This window comes from Seriola lalandi, unplaced genomic scaffold (assembly GCF_002814215.2).
Source record: "Seriola lalandi dorsalis isolate HSWRI2012SDOR001 ecotype SW California unplaced genomic scaffold, Sedor1 jcf7180002054692, whole genome shotgun sequence".
In the NCBI taxonomy this organism is placed as follows: Eukaryota; Metazoa; Chordata; class Actinopteri; order Carangiformes; family Carangidae; genus Seriola; species Seriola lalandi.
The window spans coordinates 1,485,382-1,509,830 of NW_019525245.1; the positions used below are offsets into that span (position 1 = coordinate 1,485,382).

Here is a 24,449-nt window from a genome sequence, read left to right on the forward strand (position 1 = left end):
CTTTTGTTGCCTGAAACTGAAAGGTTTAACTTAGCTGCGGTTTAAATCTCATTGAGATGGTTGTAAGTCCAACAGGTGACTATGGCATCAACAGTACATGTGTTCCTATAAAATGCATTCTCAGTGATGAAACAGTCATTTTTGTCCTTGTTTAGTCCTCCCTCCCCTGTCCCAGTCCTCCTGGCACACATTCTTGATAAGATTACCATGAGGATTTCACTTTGAGCTGAGTAGACAAACAGAGGCAGGGGAGGGAAGATGAGGAGGAATAAGATTGTGAGAGTGAATTCAAGATTATTTTAACGAAATTACACACCAGATAAATTACAGAAAACAAAACAAAAACAAAAACCAGAAAACTGACATAATCACAGCAGCCTTGCTTTAAATTGTGAGCGGAGAGGAAATTTTGTTTTATTTTAAGATGGAACTGATCGTCTCTGCTAATTATTATTGTACATTCACTCTTTATAGATTATTTTCTCTAGATATGTCAGTCTCAGTTTAGTTTTCTCATACAGTGTACACCAAACTCGGTGCAGAGCAGTTTTGTGTTGGCATATAAAAATGGTCCAAAATGGACCAAGAAGATAAACACCAGCACTTATGTCAAGCAGTAAACTTCAAAAACGCATAAAAAGCCCAACAAAAATGTTTCCATTACACTGAAATCTTTGTCCTGTCAACAGTAACTTTGCATTCATTTTTCTTTTAGAAGATTATCAACAATCATGTTTACAAATGTACGCTGGATTAAACTCTGAGTAAAACATTTCTTGTTCTTTTCGAGTTGTGTACATATTCCAGAGCCGAGGCCCGAGTTTGAAGCTTTCACAGCAATGTAAACACAAACATGTCAGAAGTGGATTGAATCAATGTCAGTATTTAAGGGAAAACACAAAGCTGGGTTTTCTCTTTCATGCATTGCAATCTGTAACAAGCACAGGATTATTGTATTGCAATTGGATAGAGTTAATTCTATATTTATATCATTCATATATCATTATTCCATATCATATATACCAACCTCATGTTTTTTATATAGTTCCTGAACACCAACATCTATAAATCTACAAAACATCCCCATATTGGCACCATTTGCCTTCTAGTTATTGTGTTTATATCACATTTGTCTTTACATGTGTTTCCCCAGAAAAATCACTTCACAACTCCATGAAAGTGAAACCATCTCAGAGATGGTATGATGGAATAAAAATGAGTCCATGACTTCAACCTAGAAAGAAGTAGGTCGAAGCCAGTAGGGGCCTTTAACAAGAGCTGGTGTGATCCAAAACACCTCACATTCAAATGCTAGAAGAGTGTTAAGTGATGTCCTCTGGCTACTGGAGGACTCCCACCTGTCTACAAAATGATGCCCTCAGCTCAGTTTGAAACATGAACCTTCTGCACACCAGCATATGAGATGTAACTACACTGCATGATGCTCCTGTGAGCTGGAGCCTCTCGTATCCTCCCAGGAGTAAATTCTACAGTATATTTAAAGGTCAAAATAGGTAAGTGAATAACCAAATCTGGACAAACGTATATATATCTATATATATATAGATATAAATATCTATATATATATATAAAACAACTCAGCTTGCCTTTTGAAAATGGTCTGCTAAGAGCCCAGACACAAAAACACACACAACTCTGAACAAAACACCACAGCTTGGGCAGTAGCCTTAGTGTATTGGTAATGAATGCTCTATGAACCATTGCATGAGTAAAAAAATACAAATGGAGAGAGATGCTTACATCACAGACAAGTACACTCAGCGTCTTCAGATCAACACAAAATACACACAGTACTGCAGGAGGGTTGTTTTTTATGCCTTCTTTTTAAATATTACTTTGGGCAACATTCTTCTAGTTCACGTTGGTTTTCAGCCACTTGTAAATATAATCATAGTCATTCAAAGGCCCAGTTATGTAGATCACAACATTTGATCTATTAAACCTATTACTTTCAATGTCTATTAGTCACAGCAGGAATATTAGTCAATTAAAAAATAAAACAGTAACATCTGGAAAACACATGTTAGTGTTTGAAATAATGAACTCAAACCATCTGTTTTCATATACATTCAGTCAAAATGGAGGCATTTCACTTCTTCGTGTACACGTCTAGTATTACACTCGCCACGGTAATGACCTGCTGCCATGACGCACACATCATGTGCAGTGTTTATGTCACACACAGTGATGTAAACATAACATAGAAATCTCAGTCGTGGACGTCAAAGAGTTAATCAGGTGGTAGTCAAAGGAAAACCAAACCAAGAGGCTGTGCAGTAAATCTCTGAGCAGCTATGAATAACCCTTTGAGTTTTATACACAGAACCAACTGTACAAATCATACAATAACAATCTGGAAAATGAAGCACTTTTAAATCTTTAGAATATTATAGTATTTTTATCAATGTATCTCTATACAGTTATTTTGATTATCTTTAAAACAACCTTTCTTTTCCAACCATTGTAAAGTTTTTTTTTGTTTTGTTTTTTTTAATCAACTTACACAACATTATTTATGCACTGAACGACCAGCTGTGTTGAACGTAACACAGTATACGCACTCTGAATTTAAAACATTCGTGGTCAATAAAGTAGAAGAAGAAGTATGGATGTGTTTGACACCGGGATTTCAAGCAAGACAGACTTGAAAATAGAGACGTCCATCTTTCAAAGAGTAAACTTATTGCAGTTCCTTATTTCTGGGCTCTAGATGCTCAGTTAAGCTGTTTGAGGCCAAAGGCAGATTTCCATCCTCAGTAGAGTGGAGAATAAAGTTGAATACTGACTGCATGAGGAAATGTGAATCAAACCAGCTGGTATACAGTGCAATACATTCCTATTAAATCTGAACGCCATGTCATGTGTAGTCAGGAAAATTTCTCTTTTTGTTTTGGTTAAATCATTGTAGCAGACTGAATGTGCCTGTGTGATTAACAATGAGTGTTTTCATCCCACACAAACATGCACGCGCGCACACACACACACACACACACACACACACACACACACACACACACACACACACACACACACACACACACTCTTACACACTCTTACACACACTCACACACACTCACACACTTTATACCACACCATATTTCCATTATGACACTGCTCTTCTGGAAGTGCTGTAGCTCAAGCTGGTGCCACCGCTCTTGTGCGAGATCTTGAGTGTCGTGGCAACCGTCAGGCTAGGCGTCATAGCAACAGGGAAGCTGGATGTAGAGGCTGCTGCGAAACCGACTGTCGTGGCGACGGAGGGGGACGGTTCATTTAGGCATCCGTACTGGAGCAAGATGTCGACGCACTCCTGGCTGCCAGAACAGCGAGCCAGAGCCAACGCTGTCTGCCCCTGAGCGTCCCGACACCGAACATCACAGCCATACTGAACACAAAGAGAAAAAGAAGATCAAAAACTGGATCAGACTATGTAATTACCCCATATTCCACATTTTATCACATGGAATAAATGGCCTGTGGTCTCTGAGGCCTAAAACCTGACAAGGCTGCCTTAAATTATCCCAACAAGATGTGACTCAGTAAGCTTTAGTGCCTTTCACACACACGCCAACACACACACACACACACACACACACACACACACACATCACCTTGAGTGGTCTGCTGAGTTATTTATTCAGCATCTTTTCTTTCTTGCTGAGCCTATTACTTAGAGGTTATTGAAGGGTAACATTATTATTTTTGCTGTGGACGTCGACATTTAAAATCGTTTTACACTTTGTCTATTCTGTTCATTCAGTGCAACGTGTCTCTGTCGCTGTGTATTGCAGTTCTTTGGTGTTTACTACATCAAAATTATGAAGAATCACAGTGAGGTAAAACAGATAGGGAGGGAAACGCACCCAAACAAGAAGCTGCGTCATCACCACATCAGCCTGCTGACAGGCAGCGTGCAGGGCAGAGCCGGGCAGTCGCAGCGCTAAGAGCGACCTGGAGGAGAGGGCCAGGCTGAGAGGTGCATTAATGTCCTCCTTAGTGCAGTGGGCCAAAAGGAGCAGCAGCCTGGGGAGGTTGTGCTCCATCACTGCCAACAGAAGACGGCCAGATAGTGTGATGTCTGGGCCCTCACTGGGAGTGGGAGGAGGCAACGGCGCCACAAACAGTTTCTGCTCATATTTGGCTCTGATCCAAGACTCCCGCTCTTCCCTGAACCAGCAACGAAAGCAGAGAAACAGAAAGAAAGGTGAAATACATTTACAGCTTCTTGTTTTTTCTTCTGTTCAAGAATGTAAAACAACTTGTACACTCAGACACATAATTGTAAGCAGCTCATACCCGCATGATGTAAAACATTGAACTAGAGCAGTGCTGCCCCATGTCGCATCAATAACGTTACATCTCATAACACGTTGGTCTGTTTTTACCCTCCTTCCTTACCGTGTAGCATCTGGCGCTGGTTTACGCCGCCCCAGTGTGCGCGTCTCCCATATACTGTTGACCATGTGGTTGCCGATGGCACGGAGAACCAGAGTCATCTCTCGTGGCAGATCGTCAAGGTCCAGGGAGCGAACACGCGTCAGATGGGTTCCCAAGTTCCTGTGGATTCCTGAACACTCGATGCATATTAGAGCGCCCAGGTTCAGACTGGCCCAGGTCGGATCTTGGGAGAGGGAGAGTACACACAAACAAATTAGGCTGACACTACATTTGAAACTATGTGCAATATGGTTGACAGATTTCTACCATCTGAATTGTTTGGCCATGTCATGCCATGAAAGTGTCTGAAGTTGTGTGAAATCCTGTTTGGACAAGTTTTAAAGCAGGGCTGTTAAATCTGTGGCCAGTGAGCCAAACATTATATTCCCCTGAAACTCTGGCCTTTTAAAGTGTTCCAACATCAGAAGAATATTCAGCATTTAATCTATTTTTGTTCGGTTTAGTGATTTCTAAGACACTGATTTTAATTCTGGAGTATGAGTGAAATTTTGCTGATTACATTTCCTAAAAGCGAAAGTTTGCATCGCAGCCCATTGCTCATGTGTTGGACTGAAATTGGACAATATTTGCACGTCCTTCCCTAATGGACTAATTTACCTTGCACTTAACAGTGTAGCCATTCTTTTGGCCGAAAGTTTTGCTTACACAAGTAAAAAATTATTTCAAGGATGACAACTCAATTCAGATTCAATAAAGCATTCAGGTTGTGAGTTTGAGTTGAAGGACTCAGACAGTTGTTTTAACTTACCTTTAAAAGTTCAACAATTATACAACATGAATACAATAATGAAGAAAAATTTAAACTCAGTTTTCCTGTGAATATAATAAATATGGTTGGGAAACACGCTAACACACACACACACACACACACACACACACACACACACACACACACACACACACACACACAGGCACACACAGAAAACAGGGATTTTTGCTTTATTTAGAGTTATAGTACATGCATAGTCACTCGATCAATTCAGTGTTCAGTGCATGTACACCAGGGCCATTATGTGACTGCAACACCTCAATAAATAACAAGCAACTAGGTTTTAGAATATGTTAAATGTTAATATAAAGTCCAAATGAACTGTTCTTAGGAGAGTCAGAAAGCTGTGAAGCTGGTTTTAGATAGTGAGACATTTTCTTGTAACTTTCCAAACCTGACTATCCAGTGGTCACACCCACTCTCCACACTGACTGACCAGGTTTGTTCTAGTGTAATAATGCTTCAAGCGCTCCATAAATTCAATTCTCCACATTCCTCTCAGTCTCAAACCTGGTTGATTCTTATTTCACAGACTTTTGAAACTAAAAAAATGACTAAAAGAGAAAATAACAAGGGTAGTCTGGAGAGATGACACATACATACAGGGATGAAATGAGACAAGATGGGAAATGTACCAAAACCACACACGCGTATGGACATGTACAAGGAGGAGAAAAGCTGTTAGAGTGTGTTACTCACTTGGTGCATCACAGTCAACACAGAAGTTGTTGCCCTTTGCGTTGCGGATCGCCTGCAGAGCCACAGCTTCACTCTGGCTGTTCTTGCGAGCCTGTAGAAAACACACAGTATATGAATAAAATGAAAAAAACACCAGAAAGCGCCCCTCTGTGATATTAGCTCCGCTAAGTGCTCTCATTACTAATAACAATGATTATCATCTCCAAATCTCCCAGTGAAAAAGCTGTGGTAGATGGCTATAATCATTATAATGACCATTTAAAGCTGTAAAATGAAGGGTTTTGGCCTCCTAGGACATACTATTCTCATAAAGACATGCATCATGGGATTTAGGTAATCATTCAGAATCATCATATTAGTGGCAATTATAATTTTTAGAGATGACTGAACTAATTCCACACCAGGACGTACTCCCCACTCAAGAACAGAAATCCTAGCCCATTTGTTAGTTTGGCACATACAGCACTTTGGTAATGGCCGATCGCATTAGCTGCAGTTTCCTAATGGATTGAGAAGAGTCTTCCTAAGAGAAAGCTCTTCTCATCCAGGAGTCCCAGGGTGTAAATATATAGCATACAATGAGATTAGCGAGCAGATAATGCCGCTTCTAAATTTCAGTTTACATTTCAGGAGATAGTGAAATCGCCTCACATAAACAAAGCTGCTTTTTTTTGAGAAAAAAAAAGATAAAAACCCAGTTTGGCTACAACTGCTGCAACCTGTAGTACAAAATATACATTTCCACTATTACTATCTGCTGTCTATATTTTGCTTGCAAAAATAGGATGATTGCCTTCATTTATATTTGCATACATGTACTGGATATTTGCACAATGATCCTCCAATAATTTTTTAAGCCAATCAATGCTCAGTTTTAGCAGTTAACAAAACTATATATAAATATAAATATTGGTTTGGACTGTCCAAACAAATCTGTGTTGGAATATTGTTTATGTCCTTGATGGAGCTCAGGTCTCATTCAGCAAACACATCCTGTTGCCCAAAATGATTTTATTATATAAAGTATTTATGCCGTGTGTGTGCCTCTGGCAACTAAAGCCTTAAGAATTATACTGTTGACTTGCAATAAGAGGCGGTCTGAGCAGATGGAAGCGCAGACACAATTTCATGCCAATATGGGTCCCAATATTGCGCTGCACCACCTGATTTGCATAAAAACAAACCTCAGGTGTATGACTCGGCCCATCTCCATGCAAGCAGGTACACGTAATACTAAAAAAGGCACATCTTGAGTTGTTATCATATTCATTAATATTTTGTCCTTTGTGAGTTACATTATCACTGCACTGGGACACACACACACAAGGAGATGTGCCCGTAGGAAACAGATGAAGATGCATTACAACATATGTGGGAGTAATCAATAAATATGATTCGTTTGCATCTGTGTTGATGGGAGAAATCTATACAGACCTCGCCCACATATTTAGATCATGTGTCATGTATTAGATTAGTGAAAAAGAATGTATTATGAACATTTCCATGGATCCAGATTTTTTTAAATGATCTTATCAGGTGTAATGCCTCCTGAAAAAATGGCCAAAAGGGAAAGTATTTAATTAGAATATTGAGAATAATAGAACTGGTGAAGCATAAAAGCATAGAAAAAAAATCTCATAAAATAAGAGGCAATATAGACTGTTTTGAAACAAGATTGGCTAAATAGCTGTGCTGTGATATCATATAGGCAATGAACAGATTTAATGTGTACAGGTACATTGGTGTATTCATGTCAATATACATGTTCAGACATACACAGTATGTTGATAGAGAATTATGTATGTGCATAAGTATGTAAAAGGCTCTTTACTGTCTTTTTATGCATTAATGTGAATGTTTACTGTGTTTTACTGCAGTGAGGAAGATCAGCCACACCAGTTAAATGATGAATTGTGGGTTACAAACCCAGTACAGACATAATTAATGAAGGTAATTAATGACAATACAGTTAAAAAAGAATTATCATTGTAAAATACATTGAATGCATTGTCTATAGAAAATACACTGAATGCCTTTTGTTCTGTCTTGCCTTGTTTTTGCTGCTCTCACACAGCTGCAGACTGGCCAGGATCTGGCTCTCGATGGCTTGGACCCAGGAATCCCTCTCCTCCACACTCTGGGCTTCAAAGTGCCATGTCTGGCCAGTGCTCGACACGATGAGGAAGTCAAAGTTATCCTCATCTGACACAGAAAAACATGAACACACCACATAGATTTTTCAGTGGAAGTCATTTTGCCCATGTAGAAAGTTAAGCCAGTCCCCCGAATGCAGACGTTTCTGCAGCATTATGAACGAAAGGGTTTAAGTTTGCATGTATCAATGCAGTTAAGCATCCGTGTTGGACCATCATTTTTCTTTTTGTATAAGTGAACTGTTCAAATATAACCAAACCCCCTGACCCATATGATAAATTTTGCATTCATGAAGGAAGACTAAATGTATCTGTGAAGAATACCAATTGCATATTTTACAGTTTAATTTAGCCATGCTACAACAAAGCTTGATATGATATAATATCCCTCCGTGATGTGAAAGGAACCCAAGCCGACAGACTGACGTGTACAGAGGGTCAGGCAGAGTTTGAAAGATGAAGTTCGACAGATCAACATTACCTGTCTTGCTTACGTTTCTTAAGCTACCAAAGCTTTTCAGTTTCCACATTTTGCGCTTGGCTGCAGAAGAAGTCACGAAAAAGCAAAAGAGACAGAGAGGAAACAAAAAATGTTACATGTTGAAAGCACATTAGATGTAATATAAAAGTTATCAATTATTACTATTGTTTTTTCAGGATTAACATCATATAAAAAATCTCAGAATATGATTGCTGTCTTTATTATTGGGCTTGCTGAATGCTGAACGGAAAAACACATTTGCTGGAGTTGTTCCAGTGTTACCATCTGCTTGGCCAGTGGTTGCATCTCCTTTCTGGTTCATGCTCTTCTTCCTGCGATGCTTCTTCCTGTCAGTCACTGGGGAGGCAGAGCCAACATCTTTGGTGGAGGAGGAGCTGGAGACTCCCTCAACTGCAGAGTCTAGGCACAAGAGCACAGGACCAATGCACCAAGTTATATGAATCTGGTGCAAACACATGGATGATTTTAAGTCATGCACATACTGAGGTCCTTTACTCACCAACACTTTGAGCATGGTTAGATAATGTGGAAGGACATCGCTGCACCCCTCTGTTACTCCTCAGGAAGAGTGCACCGCCCAGGCCTTCCATTTCCTCCACTTGCAGGAGACTACTGGCACTTACAGGGACTAAAGAGACAACAGAAAGCATGTACTTAATAACAGAGTTATTTAGGCAAACATTAAATGTAATCTGAGTTTCTGTGATTTAAATAAATACATCACTGACTCTTTCTCTCTCTCTCTCTCTCTATATATATATATATATACATATATATATATATACCAAAGAAAATAAAAGATACAGAGTATTACTAAATAAATGGTGAAGTGTTTCACACACTCTTGCAAAACTTGTAAAACCCCTTATGATGCTCTTTTGTTAAGGTTTCGCATTCTCTTGCAATTTCTTTCCCACTCTGGTACAGAGGCTTGACCCCCCCTCCTCACAAAAAAGTCTTAAAATCCAAAGGACCATGCACTGACTGTAGTTCTGAGCCCTGATTCCTTCGCCCCAACCCTTGCCTCTTTATCTTTTTTTTTTTCTTTTAACATTACTTTGCTCATTTCTACTCAGTGTCATCAGGTTCTGTTTCACCCACTCACATGCACCCGTGCTTCACAAAGAAAAGAACCATCGAGGAGATTTCAACTCAGGACTTTCAATCAATCTTTTCAGATTTCAGCCTCTTCATGGGTGCACTTTGAAGCACTTTGTGTAAGTGAGTTTTATTGCTATAATTCCTCTGATAATTGGAAAATAGTTGTTAGACTTGTTGTAGTTTATGTTTTATACTTACGCCCAGATTTAAATACATTTTTGTGTGGCATCTAAAATTAGAATTGCCCTCATCCTCTCATGGTGTACAATGCAGGAAAAATGTTTATTCTTTGACCTGGGCTGAGACCCTCAGGGTCTTTGACCCGCCCGTTGAGCCCGACTGGAGGGCCGCCGGCAGGTACAGCACGGGGCGGTCGCTTTCCCGGCACCTTCACCGTCACTCGCAGCAGGTCCATCTCTTTCCCCGGGGTGTTCAGCATGTAGTCCTGTCAAACCAAACATCCGCCATTACCATCAGCCACCAGCCGTCAGTGGTGCTTTCAGCAGCATAATGCTTTGGGGACTCAACACAGTGACTCACATTGACACTGGAGTGATAGGACAGTATGCCATCGTTGGACAGTGTGACATACTTCTTCTTCCACTCTTTGTTGAGTGAGCTTCCACTGCGCTTCAGCAGGAAGCCCTGATGGAGGTGACAAAACCCGAGAGTGAGAATTTATTGCTAAAGTCTCGCGTGTTCATCTAACATATTTCGGCGGCACACGATTGCAGGCTGCCAACAAGACCCACCAACTATTCATCAGGGCAATTTGAGAGATCACACCTCACCGCTCCACGTGATGAAACTGCCTTCACACCTTTGATTTGGAGAGACTGCTGGTGTGATGTCCTCTGCAGAGGGTCATTAGATACATGATATTTGATTCTGTATCAAGTGCAAATCTGTGTCCTACCTGTTTGATGGGAATGGAGCGCCCACTGCCCAGATCTCCTTTATAGTCTGCACTTCTTCTGTTTGAATCACTGCCTCTCCGGCCCTAGACGAAAAAGCAATAACATCAGAGGCAAGAATGGGGTGATTGGTTAAAAATATTAATTCTAACTCATAACGCATTGAGCCTTTCCCCTATGAATAACTGTGCATTTAAAAAAAAAAAAGCCATAAAAGATATTTTGCCTGTACAGACTGGCTTATAAATGTAACTGATTTCCATAGAAATTAGTTTAGTACCAGTCCCATTTGCATTAATATCAATATTATCAAATTAACAAAAGCTTACTAGTAATCTGAAAGGGGTCACTCATAGGGACAAATGTACATATCACCCAACTTGGAGTATTTTAGCATCTTTCAGCTCACTGTTCTGGTTTTAAAGCTTGAAACGTTAACATGTGAATTCTCTCTCACTGCTCTCATCGACTCATCGAAGCCTCTTAATCCCACTGAGCACTACCTGCCCAGCAACAAACAACATACGGACGAAGTTGTGCTTTCAGTTCATTGCCCTGCTCCCTAGGGGCTGAAAATCAATAAATGCAGGTTTAATCTTTTGTTTCAAAATTCTTCTAAATGCAATGTCAGATAACCCCATCAAGTCTTACCAGCAAGAGACTGATCAAAAACCGTGTTACCAATAAAAATAAAAAACTAACATAGGCTTCACATAGGCTTCAGCCACTGACTTCATATTATCTATTCACCATTCTGCCAAACATTGATCAAAATGTGGTGTTGAATTTTTTAAATAAAGTTCCTAAGTTTCATAGTCAAATCCCGTACCAAGTTATGGGTATTTCTTAGATATGAATTTCTTTCTTTTTGCAAAAAGACTGCTTGATCTATGCTTTGGTTTTCAAAAGTCAAACATTGAGGAGAATGCAAATTTCCACAGACTAATGCGGTGTGATGAGCCTCTTCACCCATCACTTCTTATCTGATAATGTGTGTTGTTTTGACAAATAAAAGACATCCTATAACAGTAGAGCCATATCCATATCACGGTGCATCTCTCTACCGTTGTGCTTTTTACACTGGTTATACCTCCCACTCCTACTTTATGGGCCCTGTGAGCAAACTGTTCACTGTGGATATGAGTGAGTAAGTTTTTGTATATTAAGGTGAATAAACTGTATGAAAGAGTAAAGTCTCTTACTGTGACTATAGGTTTATCAATAGCATTCTTCCGCTGAGCCTTGGTTTATCTTTATCTGCGTGGCATCTTGACAAGTGCTCACAGTTTCATGAGTTTTTTTTAACATGGAAACCGAGTGAAATGTGAGGTAAAAGTAACAAAGAGAAAGAGAATAAAGGGAAAGTAAATAGTGCCAAACCACACTTGAAGCTTGTGTCCCTAAAAAACAATCACTTGATCAATATGTACCGCAAATCGAGAGGTGCGTCTTCGGGTGGCGCTTCGCACTGACCCAGGCGTGGCACTGTCTTGTTTCTCCCCTCTGGCTGTCCTGCCGATCTCCTTATGACTGATCACAGGGGTGGAGGGAAGTGATGAGGAGTAATCACTGCTCTGACCACCGTTACTGGCCTTAAAGAGAGGAACGAGGCAGAGCAGCATAAGAGGGGGGAGGTGAACAGGAGAGCGAGATAATTGAGTTTGATACAACAATGTGCATACAGCCTATGAAAAAAGCCTGACAACAAAAACCTGAAATACACAACACACTCAGTAAGAAAAGATAAATGGTCCAACTTTGCTCAATCTGGAACATATGGTCTTTAACAGTTTTACCTGTCCTGGAAAGACACCTGACACTGGGGTGGATCCTCCAGAGTGACTGGGAGAGTTTGGGAGAGATTTACAGGAAGCCAGTAGAGCAGCTTGCTTCTTGGCTGCCATGATCTTCTGAGCAGCTGTGGAACCAAAAAATAAATGTTAGCCCTCTAAACAGACACATAATCTTTCATATATCTGCTTCTTCTTCAGCAGTATGCTCCATGTTGCAGTCTGGCTTTCACCTGGACACATACCATCAGTGAAGACTCTGTTCACGTTGAGGCCGTATGTTGCACAGGTTTCATAGTAAGTGCAGCGCCGCACATCTGAGCACAGCTGTCTGGCCCTGGCATCATCTATTACTCTGGGGTTGGTGCTGCTGATCTTATCTAGAAAAAGAACAAACAACAGATACAGCAAGATGTCAACTCTGCAAACATTTGAATGAAAGCACATGTTGTGTCTGAGTGTCTTACCCTGAGTGCCAACTACTACAAAAGGTATCTCAGTGACAGGTCGGTAGATGGCAAGCTGGTGGTAGATTTTGTAAACTTCCTGGAAGCTCGACTCATTTTCCAGACTGAACACCAAGATAACTGCATCCACCCAACTTGCAAACTAAGGAAAAGGAAGAAGAAGAATAGCACTCAATTACACAAGAGCGTGCTAAGAGTAAAGACTAATTTATACAAAGTGTAATTAGTTGTCCATTATATTCAAGTTCAGGTCAGTTCTTTACCCACCTGAGAACCAGGGAGTTCAGTTTCTTCTCTGATTATCAACAGGTGGCTCTGTCCATCCACTAGGACATCCTTAATATACTGGCGTCCTGAAAATATGGGGATAAACAATAGCCACTGTAAATGTCTTTCTCAGCAAGCATTTCCACTTGTTATAGCAGGAAAAGCACCTGTATAACTAATACAATTATTAGCATGCCCCTGGTGGTGGATCGGCCACTATTAATGTTATCTGTTACACCTGTGTATGCCAAGTCAAAATGTCTGCTGTGATAAAGGTATATTGTCAGGTTTCAACAGCGTGACAGAAAAAACACACATAAAGGCTGTAGATGACGATATGTGAAACCAACCCTCAGCGTTTTCCAGTGGCAGGTAACTTCCTGTCAGGTGTCTGTGGACCAGAGCAGACTTCCCACTGCACAGACCTCCCAAAACACCCTGGAGACCATACACAAAAATAGACAGAGAGAAAGAAAATATTCATTTAGTATAAAATCGCACTGAACAGTTTGTAAAAGCTATGTCCTCGTGCTTACCAGGTGAAGCTCTTGCACAGGTTGGTTCATGGTCCATTCTTGACTGCTGGTGCATGCAGCTGAAGAAACAAATTCACAGAGAGAACAAAAAGGGGGTGGGGGATTTATTAATAAAAAGTTAAAAATAAGCTCAGCAATTCAACGCCCTGATGTGTTGGTAATTTTCTTTACACCAAGATACAGAATACAAACTACAAAGAAGACAACTTCGGAGTTGCTGGAAGTTATTTGAACTTTCAACAGCGGTAATATTTGGGCTAACAGTTTCCCTCTGCTTCCACTCTAGGCTAGGCTAGGCTAGGCCAAGCAAGGCTAGGCTAGGCTAGGCTAGGCTAAACACTCCACATAAATTAACATAAACATAAATTTTTTAAAATAGTGTCATATAGGAGATCTGAAATGGTATAAACAGGAAACAAAGGTGGTTAGACTCAAGTAAAAGTGAAAAAATATGTGACATGTTTGAACAACTGCAAAACTGGCATCTTTACTTGTTGTATCATGTTACCTACCAAATACAGCCACATGTCACCTGGGTTTTCGAAAAAAGAATTTTCAAATTTCAAACTGAGGACAGCACTGCTGAGGTTGGTGGAGAAAGGGCTCGAATGCTGAAGATGTTGTTAGAAAGCATGTTTAACATGCTAACTAAGCTAACCATACCACCCGCTTTCAGCAGAGACAGTTGAGAAAGGTGTAGAGTATCTTTCTAAGCTAAGCTAAACAAGACATAGACCTATTTCTGTAAATTAACAAAGAAGAATCCTATCTTCTTTACAAGTCAGGGTACATTGACAAACAGACCTATTGCCACAGCATTCATTTGAATGAAAAGAGTTACTGTGGCCTGTTGGCTAAGTTAATGTCTGTGGACACAGCACAGCGAGGAGAGTCAGGGTGTCCAAGCCTCCCCACTGGGTGCAGAGAGGCTGCAGCTCCCAGCAAATTCAATCAAGTGTACAAATGTGCATGTCTACACGAGTTAGCGAGCACGCCAGATATCTTTAGTTTACCCTAACAATGTTAGGCATGCCACTTTTTTGCCTCTTATTGTGGTTACCTGGCAGAAAACCTCTAACAAGTCATTTATTCTTTTACTCAGTTTTGAAGACTGAAAGCAATAGAAAGAATTCAGCCAGCTGTGGTGAGATAATTCATCTTATTCCAAGTACAAATGAGTACATCCCTCATTTCATGAATTTTATAGAAGTCAGTGTCAACTGAAAGACGGCAGAATATGGGTGCTCTGTGGTATCGAGAAAATGAAACCTGTCTGAAATAGACTTCTGAAAGAAGTGGATATGCATCAGAAACAAGAAAACAACTTAAACTAAATCTAAAATACCAAAAATAAAAATGATTTGTTAATGCAGCATTTTTGCATTTTCATCTAAAATGGTTTAAGTTACTATTGTGTCTAAATGAGTTAGCCAGAGTCTTAATGCTAGTGCAACAATCTGATTTATCCTGCACTGTTACATTACTGACCAATATTTTTCTAAAATATTTCATAAAAAGGGAAAACAGCACTGAGGATAGTGAATAATGAATAAACAAGAAAAAAGCATTGAAGGCAGAATCTGAGACCAAATGCCTTGTTAAGATGGATGTTTTAATACTGAAGGATCAATAGTGGGATTTTGGTTTACGTGGAGCTTTATTTTGTATCAGACAGAACAGAAATGGCTCTTAAAAGAAACAATAGATGATAGCTGGTGTAAAGTGACTCATCTAGTTACATTTACAGTTACGTCATCTTTAAGGTGAGGCAGCATGTCAAGATGAGCAAACTCATCCTTGGTTCTTCAAAAGTCTTTGAATTGCACAATAAATTTCTTACATCTAGGCATTTATTATAAAACCATGGTACAAAGAAAGATGGCTGAAAGAGGTGCTATGTTTCTATTGTAAATTAACACCATGTGAATTTGCATGTAAATTACAATTTAACTTTAACATTACTTAAAATATCTATTATTATCTATTGAGCACTTAAAATTCAAACAGAGTTGTGCTTATGTTGGTTTTCTGGCTTTGTTTCTTAGAGATAAGGGCATCGACTTGGCAGCAACTACATGATGACTGAGTGTTAATATTAAACGCTCACATTATGTTCCAAGTGTCATGATGATAAATAGTTGTGAGATTACTGAGATTATACCCAAATATATCTGCTTCACTGGTTAACTGTTATCATAATGATCTTCCAGCCGTGCTGATTTATTGTGTCTCTTTAGCAATCAGTTCAGTAAATAATCTTCATCATTTTTGATGCTGAAAGTAAAACATGGCAAAAAAGGCTTATTCTTTTAACAAAAATTCATAAAGGACATATAGACACTAAGGTTACAGTATTACAATAGTACATTTTGGTAGATATCTTCAGGCTATGTTTGGGAATAGGCCCTTCAAAGCATTTTGAGGACGACCCATAGGGGTTGCCACAAATATCAAAAAATGTGTACCTGAAACCTGATGGACAGAATGTCATCAAATTTGGAGCACATGCACATTTTTGACATGTCCTCCTAAACTGTCTGATCGCTACTAAAAAGTCTGTGCATCATTATTGGACCAGGCTTATCAAAAGCTGAATAAAGCTTGTTGATATTTGTTTGGTTTTCATGATATTGACCAATGAATTTTAAAAGGGTCATGTCAACAACTGTTGGGCCAGTCATCACAATACTTGCAGGATGAGTCCACATGATTAAGTAAAAAAACATACCCTGAAAATGTTATTCAAATCTACCACTAGGAGGCCAAGAAATTGGCATAACCTAGCACAAATCAATTTACAAATGAGAAAATGTTTATCCGAACCTTACAAAACTTGCAGGATATATTTAATAACAATTTTGAATCACTTGTGTAAAACTAATTTGACATTGCTCAATAGGGGGCGACACCAGCTCCAAACATGTGCACGAGCCTGGTCCAAATTGTGCCATAAACAAATGAGTTTGTCCAGTCATCACAAAAATTGGTAGATATCTATGTTGAACTATGTTTGTAACAAATCTTTTCCATATGGCCTTACAGTGTAGCATTTTAAGGGTGCTTTAATTTGAAACTAGTTATTGTTTTTTGAGAATGGAAGCCTCTGCCCTTGTGGCCTTGCTTATATAAACATAAAGTGAAGTGCATAGATTTGTGTAATTTATCCTCTTGAATTCATTTTGTAGTAAAATAAACTATTAATTATTAGGTGTGTTGTTAACGTAGGCCTACAATGGAAATAATGTCATTGGATGAATGTTGGGGCATTGTAAAATTTACTGGTCATGTCACAACATATTTGAAAAATTGCTTTATTGTCATTCACCTGTCATATTTATGAATTTTGATGACTTGCACACACAGCTGAGGTTCATTTTGTAATTTTGTCACAATGAACAATACGGAGACCAGTGTTGACTAATAATGCGTGACAGTAATAATAGTTTTTCCAGTAGTATAACGAATTACTATTTAAATTCCAGTAATAAGCGCAAAAGAGGTACTGCTTGCAGCTATATTTCTTATTTTTTATCACTCCCATAGCTCAGTCTTTAATTTAATTTTGCGGTCATAGATATACAGTATGTCTGCTCAATCACTTACTCTCTTATATTCAGCCATAAAGTTCTCTTGAAAGCTCATACATTATGATGGACTGGCTTTGAAAAAAATAGTGTCATTCTATCTTGTTTCAAGATACTAAGACAGATAAGTCCACTAGTGTCAAGAAAATAATTATATTATTTTCAGTTTTTTACTACTGACAGATATTTCTTACATTTTAAAGGACTTTTTGTTGAGAGGTTGCACTAAACATTGTGCTTTGAGTGCCTTAGGCTTACCCTCAGTAGAATCACAGCAAAGGTGCCTCTGTGAATGGACCTTTTAATAAAACAAGCACACACACACACACACACACACACGTACACAAACACACAAACACACACACACTCATATACACACACACGCACGCACGCTCGCACACACACAAACACGCAAACACACGCACACACACACACTCATATACACACAAAGCCGCGAAGGACATCACGCACATCTGCAGATTTGAGGCTGAACAGACAAAGACAAATGCCCGCCAGTGTGGACGCAACCACTCACTCACACACTCTTGGCAACACTGCGAAAGTGCTTACAGATGTCCATCGATGTAGGACTCACACCATCAGAGACAACGACATAGGTACTGTTAGCACACACACACTCTGAAGCTGTCGGGTCACGCTGTGCTCGGGCGGGGCCGTGGTATCGGCCCGGCTCTCTGGGGACACAGATCCTAACTTTAAACCCCGTCGACTCTCCCTCATCCCCATCTTTGGGCTATCCCCACGCCCACACTCCCCTCCATCAACAGCGTCACGCCACAGACCAAATAGCATCTCTCACGGCTTGCTGTTGCCATGGCAACTCCATTTTCCAGAAGCCTCCAGCCCAGGTCTCTATACAATAAATGGTCTCTCACGGATACAGCGACGTGTGTGTGAGAGGGATAGAGACATGATGTCCACTGGTGCACACATGATGCTGAAAATATGCTGCTGTGTGTCTCTGACATTCTTGACAATGCTGATCAATATTTTCTAAATCAAATGTGATCAATAACGCTCATCTGTCATCAAAATACCAAGATAAATGCTTAAATTACAGGTTCAATATGACATGATGTTAACTATGCTGCTCACAAACACTTAAACACAATGTAGCGTCGACGAATGAATAGGGTCCATTTGTAGACTGATTAACTCTATGCACAGAGCAGGAAGCAGCAGGTTCCCGCTCTCCTCGCTCCTCCGATGAACACAGCTCTGTGTATCCCCAACCTTAATTATTCATGTCCCACTTACTCCTGACAAATTATTCAGAGCTTACTCCAATCCTACACTCTCTGTCAAAGATGATTGTCTTTAGAATATGTTAATAAAGATTGAAGATTGATAAAGTTGCATCATTTCGTTTACTTCAAAATAGAGAAGCCTTAATATTTCATGAAGCGTCCTTATAGTTTTTGACAAAACTGATCTAATTTGTGTTTGTTTAAGTGTCAGGGGTTTGAGGAATTCCCCAAAAACAGATATCCAAACCATTAGGTACAAGGTACAGAGACAGATCACAGCATTTTACAGTCTTCATTATTCACTATTGTAGCACCTACAGTGAAGCATAAGTATGACTCACAGATAAAGAACACTCTGTACTAACTTTTGAAACTTTGCCTTTAACATTTATTTCAAAAATCTAATTATATATGGTTTTATCTTATTTTGAGTGGTTGCCATATCTTTACCTTAGCAACAGTTGCATTTAATTACAGCTGCATAATATTCCATTGATTTCATTAGGATCTTTAGCAACAGATCCAGCTTTTGTTTTTCAAGGATGATGATTTATCTTGACATGTGTTTACATTTTTATAGCAAATCTAGTGATCATTAAAGGGCTGCAACTAACAATGGTTTTCATTATCAATTAATATGATTAATGTAATTATTGTCTTGACTAATTGATATCTTTGTCTATAAATTGTCAGAAAATAGTGAAAACATGCCCATGAAAATGTCTAAATTCCAATGTGACATCTCCAAATATCTTGTTTAGTCTGAATACTGATCCAAAACCCAAAATGGCTCAGTTTGCTGTCAGACACAGAAAAACAGCAATTCCTCACATTTGAGAAGCTGTAACTAGAAAATGTCTCCAGAGAATAATTTACTTTAAAATGACTTTGACGTTTAACTGATTATCAAAATATATTTTATAAAAAATATATTTATTCATTAGTTTAACTTCAGTCCATTAATTTTCTGTCAGTTGACTAATCAAATAAGTGACTGCAGATCATTATGGAATCTGAGCTCTGGTTTTCCCTTTTGGTTTACCATGACACAGTTAAAAAATTAAGAGGATAAATGCCACATGAGTCTCACAGATGTGAAGTTCCTTTAGAAACCTGACCCTTCTGCAGCTTTAAGTGGAAGATCATCCTGTGTTTTTTTTTCCTCTTTAGAGAGGTGTGTTGTAAGGAGCCCCATTTTATTCGATCTGACGGCATTCTCACCAAACATAGTTATTTTAAGTTGTGTAGGCATTACATGTAGTTTCAGATACACTGAGAGCTCGGGTCTGTAACAAAACAGCAGAGCTGTTTCACCAAAGACAGGAAAGATTGGCAGCTGGGGCATTAACGTGCGTCTTTGCCCTACATGTTATTAACTTATTGGCCATCATGTCGCAAACACTTACAGTGTTCAGCTGTAAAGCTTTCAGTTACCACCTGCTGCTCACGTTAACTTCTCCACTCCTCTCTAAGCAAAGGAAGAACATGCAGATAGTGTAAGAGAATGAACTTAACAACAGCTTATTTTAACAGATGATAATCACAAAGGACTCTTCCTTTATATTAGTGGTATAACCACATTCAAATCCACTTTCTATGAAAATATGAATAATATATTCACGCACACCAGATAATTGAATATCTGGGAGATGTAATTCCCAGCAACTGCCCAAAATAAATACATTTGTGAATTGTATCAGAACATTACCATGATAAAGTGGGAGCAGATTTTTTTTGGTTCAGGGCCACACAACTCCAGAGGGGGCAATGTAAATGTGTAAATGGTAATAAATACGTGACCCTGTTTAATCAGATTGAACAAAATGGTCTTCTCAGTCGCTTAATTTCAACCCAAGTGAGCAGTGATGGATGAACTGAAACAGCGGATGGTGATAGTGTTTTCTGAAAGCGTTATCAAATTCTCATGGACGAGGAGTTTTGCATCTCTTCTGCAGAGTTGTGTGAACGATGCTCTGCTGGTTCGTGTGACCAGATTAAACTGCCTCTTTACTGTTTTCCTCTTCATTTTTTTTTTTTTTTTTCTCGGTACTTGCAGCACTGTGGGTCTCAAAACCACTTGCATCTCTAGAAGCAGAGTCAAATGTATGAAACGATCTGAACGGAAATGCTCATATAAAATATTGGGTTGATTTTACATTCAAAGTCTGACATGAAGTTCTGTGTGCAGGTGCAGAACACGCAGAAAGTGAACTTACCTTCCTCCTCACTCGAGCCCCTCTCCACAGCTGGATAGAGGGGCGGTGTAGTGTTGACACTGGGTGGAACAGCTGTACTTTTGGTGAAAATCCCACTGATGAACTTAAGCATCTTGCGGTCACGAGGAGGAGCTCGCTGGATTGTTCCTGCCTGGCCCTCCTTCCCCTTCTTCAGGTCCTCAGAGAGGGAATGTAGGTCACTGTTGTCCAGGGTACGACTTGTACCTTTTCTCTGAGGCCTGGACACATCTGTGGCAGGAGGTGCAGGCAGGGAAACAGTAACTGTCTTAAACCTCTCCCCCTGAGGACTGTCCCGGGTCATTAGGCCTGAAAATCCTCCGCTTATGGGAGCTCCGGGGCGAATGAGCGTGCCCCTTCCGTCGCTGTCGGCCCAGGACGCCCTGTAAGGCCCAAGAGTTGTAGCTGCCATTAAGGGAGACTGGTCCCCCATACGGTTATCCCTTCGGTCCAAAGTCTTAGCAGAGTGATACAGGCTGGTATTGGCCTCTCTGAGTTCCCTCCAGCATGCAGAGTTGCCTCCTGCATGTGACCTCATCAGGACTTCAGGACGCTGGCTGACTTGCGGCGGGACGGAGAAAGGGAGGCTGCAACGTGAGCGACTGTTAAGGTCTGCTCCATTTTCACCCTTTAGGAACAGCATGGGGGGCTCCCTGTAGAGCTCCGTCTTAGGGCGCATGGCATCTGAGCGAGGTCCCTCTCTGCGCACAGTTCCCTCAGAGGACGTTCCTGCATACACTTTGACCATTTGCCTAAGGGGTGGATGCACGAAAGAAGTGTCTTTGCTTTTACCAGTTGCTGCGATGTCTTTTTGGTGTCCGTGAGTTTCCCTCCTCTCAGGCTTCCCTCTGCTCTCTGTGGGGCTGCCATACTTGACCTGCACCTGTTCCACTTCATATTCCACCTGTGTGTTTTCTTTTCCCACCACTTCCACACATACAAGTCCTCCCTCCTTATCGGGGACATTGCTCAACTCCTCCTTCTCCTCATCCTTCTTAGGGCTCCCTTCCCCCTCTGGAAGAGCCTCCTTCTGGTTCCCTGCTACATCCTCTGGCACAGCCTCAACCTTCACCAGAGTGAGGGAAATGAGGTAGGTGGTGCGTTTCTGTGGGTTGCCTGCTTTGCTCATTGGGACAGCAGACCTCAGCACAGTGGCACCTGCTCTCTGACCTAGCCAGACTTGCACATCTCAGTTATGGCAACAGGGACAAGACTGAAGCAGAGGAGAAAGAAGATCTAAGATAAGACACAGACACATGATCAAACCTTGTGTTGCTGATTAGGTCTGACATCAGGCTTATGTCGGGTATCCTACTTTCCTTTTATAAAGACACAAGCAGTCACTGAAGAGGAATCCTGTGAATTGCAAATTTCCAGAATATATTTAAAAGGCTGACCCAGTGGTGAAACAAGTCTAGACCATTTTTTCTAATGCCTCCATTAATCCTCTTCAATGCACACCGCTACTACTGGTCTCTACCACTGATTCATTCATAATCCTTGCCTGTGTCTCCTTAGCTTTCCCTCTTAAACTCATTTATTTTGTACAAATCTGACAGGTAGACACATGGATAGATATAAGAAGGCATTTCCTTCTACAGTGTTGATGTCTTAGCCTCAGATTTCATACTGGAATTATGCAACAGTCAATACATTCGGTTGATCCATTTCTTGACTAGGACTAAAATTAATACTGGTTGAATAATGCCACCTTACTACAGTATGTGTCTTGGCTTTCGCCCATATCATACCTTCATTTTTCCTGAAGAAAAGCCATTGCACGGCTCCTTGTACATTTCATCTGATAAGGAATTTTATCTTGCCATCAGATTGCCGTTCATATCAAATGGCACATCAAACAAGGCTGACAAAAAAAGAGCTCCAGCTGATGAGTCCGAGAGAAAAACAGGTGAGAGGGAGCAGGGTGAAAAGACATCAAAATGGAAATCATTCACTTGTCACGAAGCGTCTGGCAGCTGGAGCCTCAATTCGACAATGTCATGCATAAAATTATGTATGCACGGTGTGAGGGTCACTGGGAGATGCTGAAAAACATCTTTTATGTCTCCAGAAAATTAAAATAAAAGAGATAAAGTAGCCGGATTTACGCAACCCAAGCAATGCTTCCTTCTGCCTATATCCCTGCTCTGGAGAACAGCTCCTCTCGGTCACCGCATCCTCTCCTCCGAGTGCCTCATCCAATTAGCAAGTCAATAAAATGTGTCTGTGAGGCAGAGGAAGCCCACCAGCTCACCACAGCCCCTCCTCCTTTTTCCCCCTCCTCTTCTCGCTGCCACAGAGCCTTGCAACCCCCCGCTAGCCCGCCGTTAGCCTGCCGCACAGCCAGCTCCACACTGGGATTCAGCTCTGGCAAGCGGGTTGGGAATGAGAGGCTTGCAGTGAGGTGGTGGTGGTCCTTACCCACGTTCATCAGATTTTTATCTGTGCCGACACAACAAAAGAGACAGGAGGGAGAAGAAAAAAAAAAAAAAAAAAAACCTCAGCTCTGCTTCTGCCAATGCATCTGCTCTGTCTCCATCTCTCTCTCTCTATCTCTCTCTCTCTCTCTCCCCTCCTTTTCCAAAGCAATTTATGGGCAGCTCCTGCTTTCTCTCCCTGCCTCACAGTCTGTCCCCTCTGAGAGAGAAACAAGTGAGGATGCACAGAAGGGAAAAATCTGGATGTCTGTGCATGACTGCAATAGGAAATACAATAGAAAAAGAATAGTTAGATGTTAAAGAGAATAAAAACTCAATGTAAAGAGAGGGAGCTGAATGAAGTGATTAAATTGCATCAGAAGAAATGGAGAGAAAACTGAAATACTGATGGGAATAAAGGGTTTGGATAAATAAATACAGGACATTAGAATTAGATAGAAAGGAGGGAAGGAAAAAAATGGAAATACAAGAAAATGCACAAAATAGCTCATAAAATCATGTTTGTTTACTACACCATCTCTCTTCGGGGCGCAGCCTGTCTTACCTCTGTGTTTGTACCATCATCATAAACCTGTCCACATCTAGAAAATGGTTCAAAAATCAGGTATTGAGGTATCAGGTATTTTTTACCCTCTTAAGCATCAAGCTCCCTGATCCTGTGTGTGAGCTGGGTGATATCTTTTGAACCCTGGATTGGTCTTTGATTTACAGTTGTTTTGTATCAATTTGTAGAATTTTTATTTTGATGTAATAGTGCCACTGTAGCCATTTGCTTATTATGGAATAAGACAAAACAAGCAACACTTTTAAAGTTTTATCATAGCACTCTCAACTGTTGCTGGGTGGAGTTAATTACATAAAGGAACAGTTCAACATTTTGGGTAATGTGTTAAATGAGAATATCACTCTCATGTCTCTACAGTAGATGTAGTAACTACAGCCAGCAGCAGGTTAGCTTAGCTTAGCAAAGAGACTGGAAACATGGGGAAAAAGCTAGTGTGGCTCTGTTCAAAAGTGGTTAAATTATGCTGTGTGTGAATATTTGAATCGCTCATTTGAATATTTGTTTGTGCATTTCATTATGACAATCTTGAGAGTATTTTGAGCTAATGAGCTAATGGACACATGAATTTCCCCTAGGGGATAAATAAAGTATCTATCTATGTATTTACTTCACTTTTGTAGTAGTAGTTAATTCATCAGATTGGTCAGTTGACTTGTGACCGCAGTGAAAAATTCAAATAATTT

At 40.2% G+C, this 24,449-nt stretch overlaps 1 protein-coding gene across 1 annotated transcript; it reads right to left on the minus strand.

The window, feature by feature from the left end:
* Positions 1-383: 383 nt before the first annotated feature.
* Positions 384-22,994, minus strand: LOC111667828 (arf-GAP with GTPase, ANK repeat and PH domain-containing protein 1-like). Its single transcript, XM_023423670.2, has 20 exons — positions 22,515-22,994; positions 20,746-21,976; positions 13,678-13,736; positions 13,492-13,579; positions 13,142-13,227; positions 12,875-13,016; positions 12,653-12,787; positions 12,414-12,535; positions 12,048-12,209; positions 10,620-10,703; positions 10,244-10,348; positions 9,998-10,148; positions 9,102-9,230; positions 8,864-9,001; positions 8,582-8,641; positions 7,998-8,149; positions 5,948-6,038; positions 4,420-4,642; positions 3,885-4,188; positions 384-3,406 (listed from the first exon to the last, which is right to left on the minus strand). The coding sequence occupies exons 2-20, from the start codon at positions 21,890-21,892 to the stop codon at positions 3,125-3,127; spliced, it is 3,660 nt and encodes a 1,219-aa protein (XP_023279438.1). The 5' UTR covers positions 21,893-21,976; positions 22,515-22,994; the 3' UTR covers positions 384-3,124.
* Between the last annotated feature and the right edge of the window lie 1,455 nt (positions 22,995-24,449).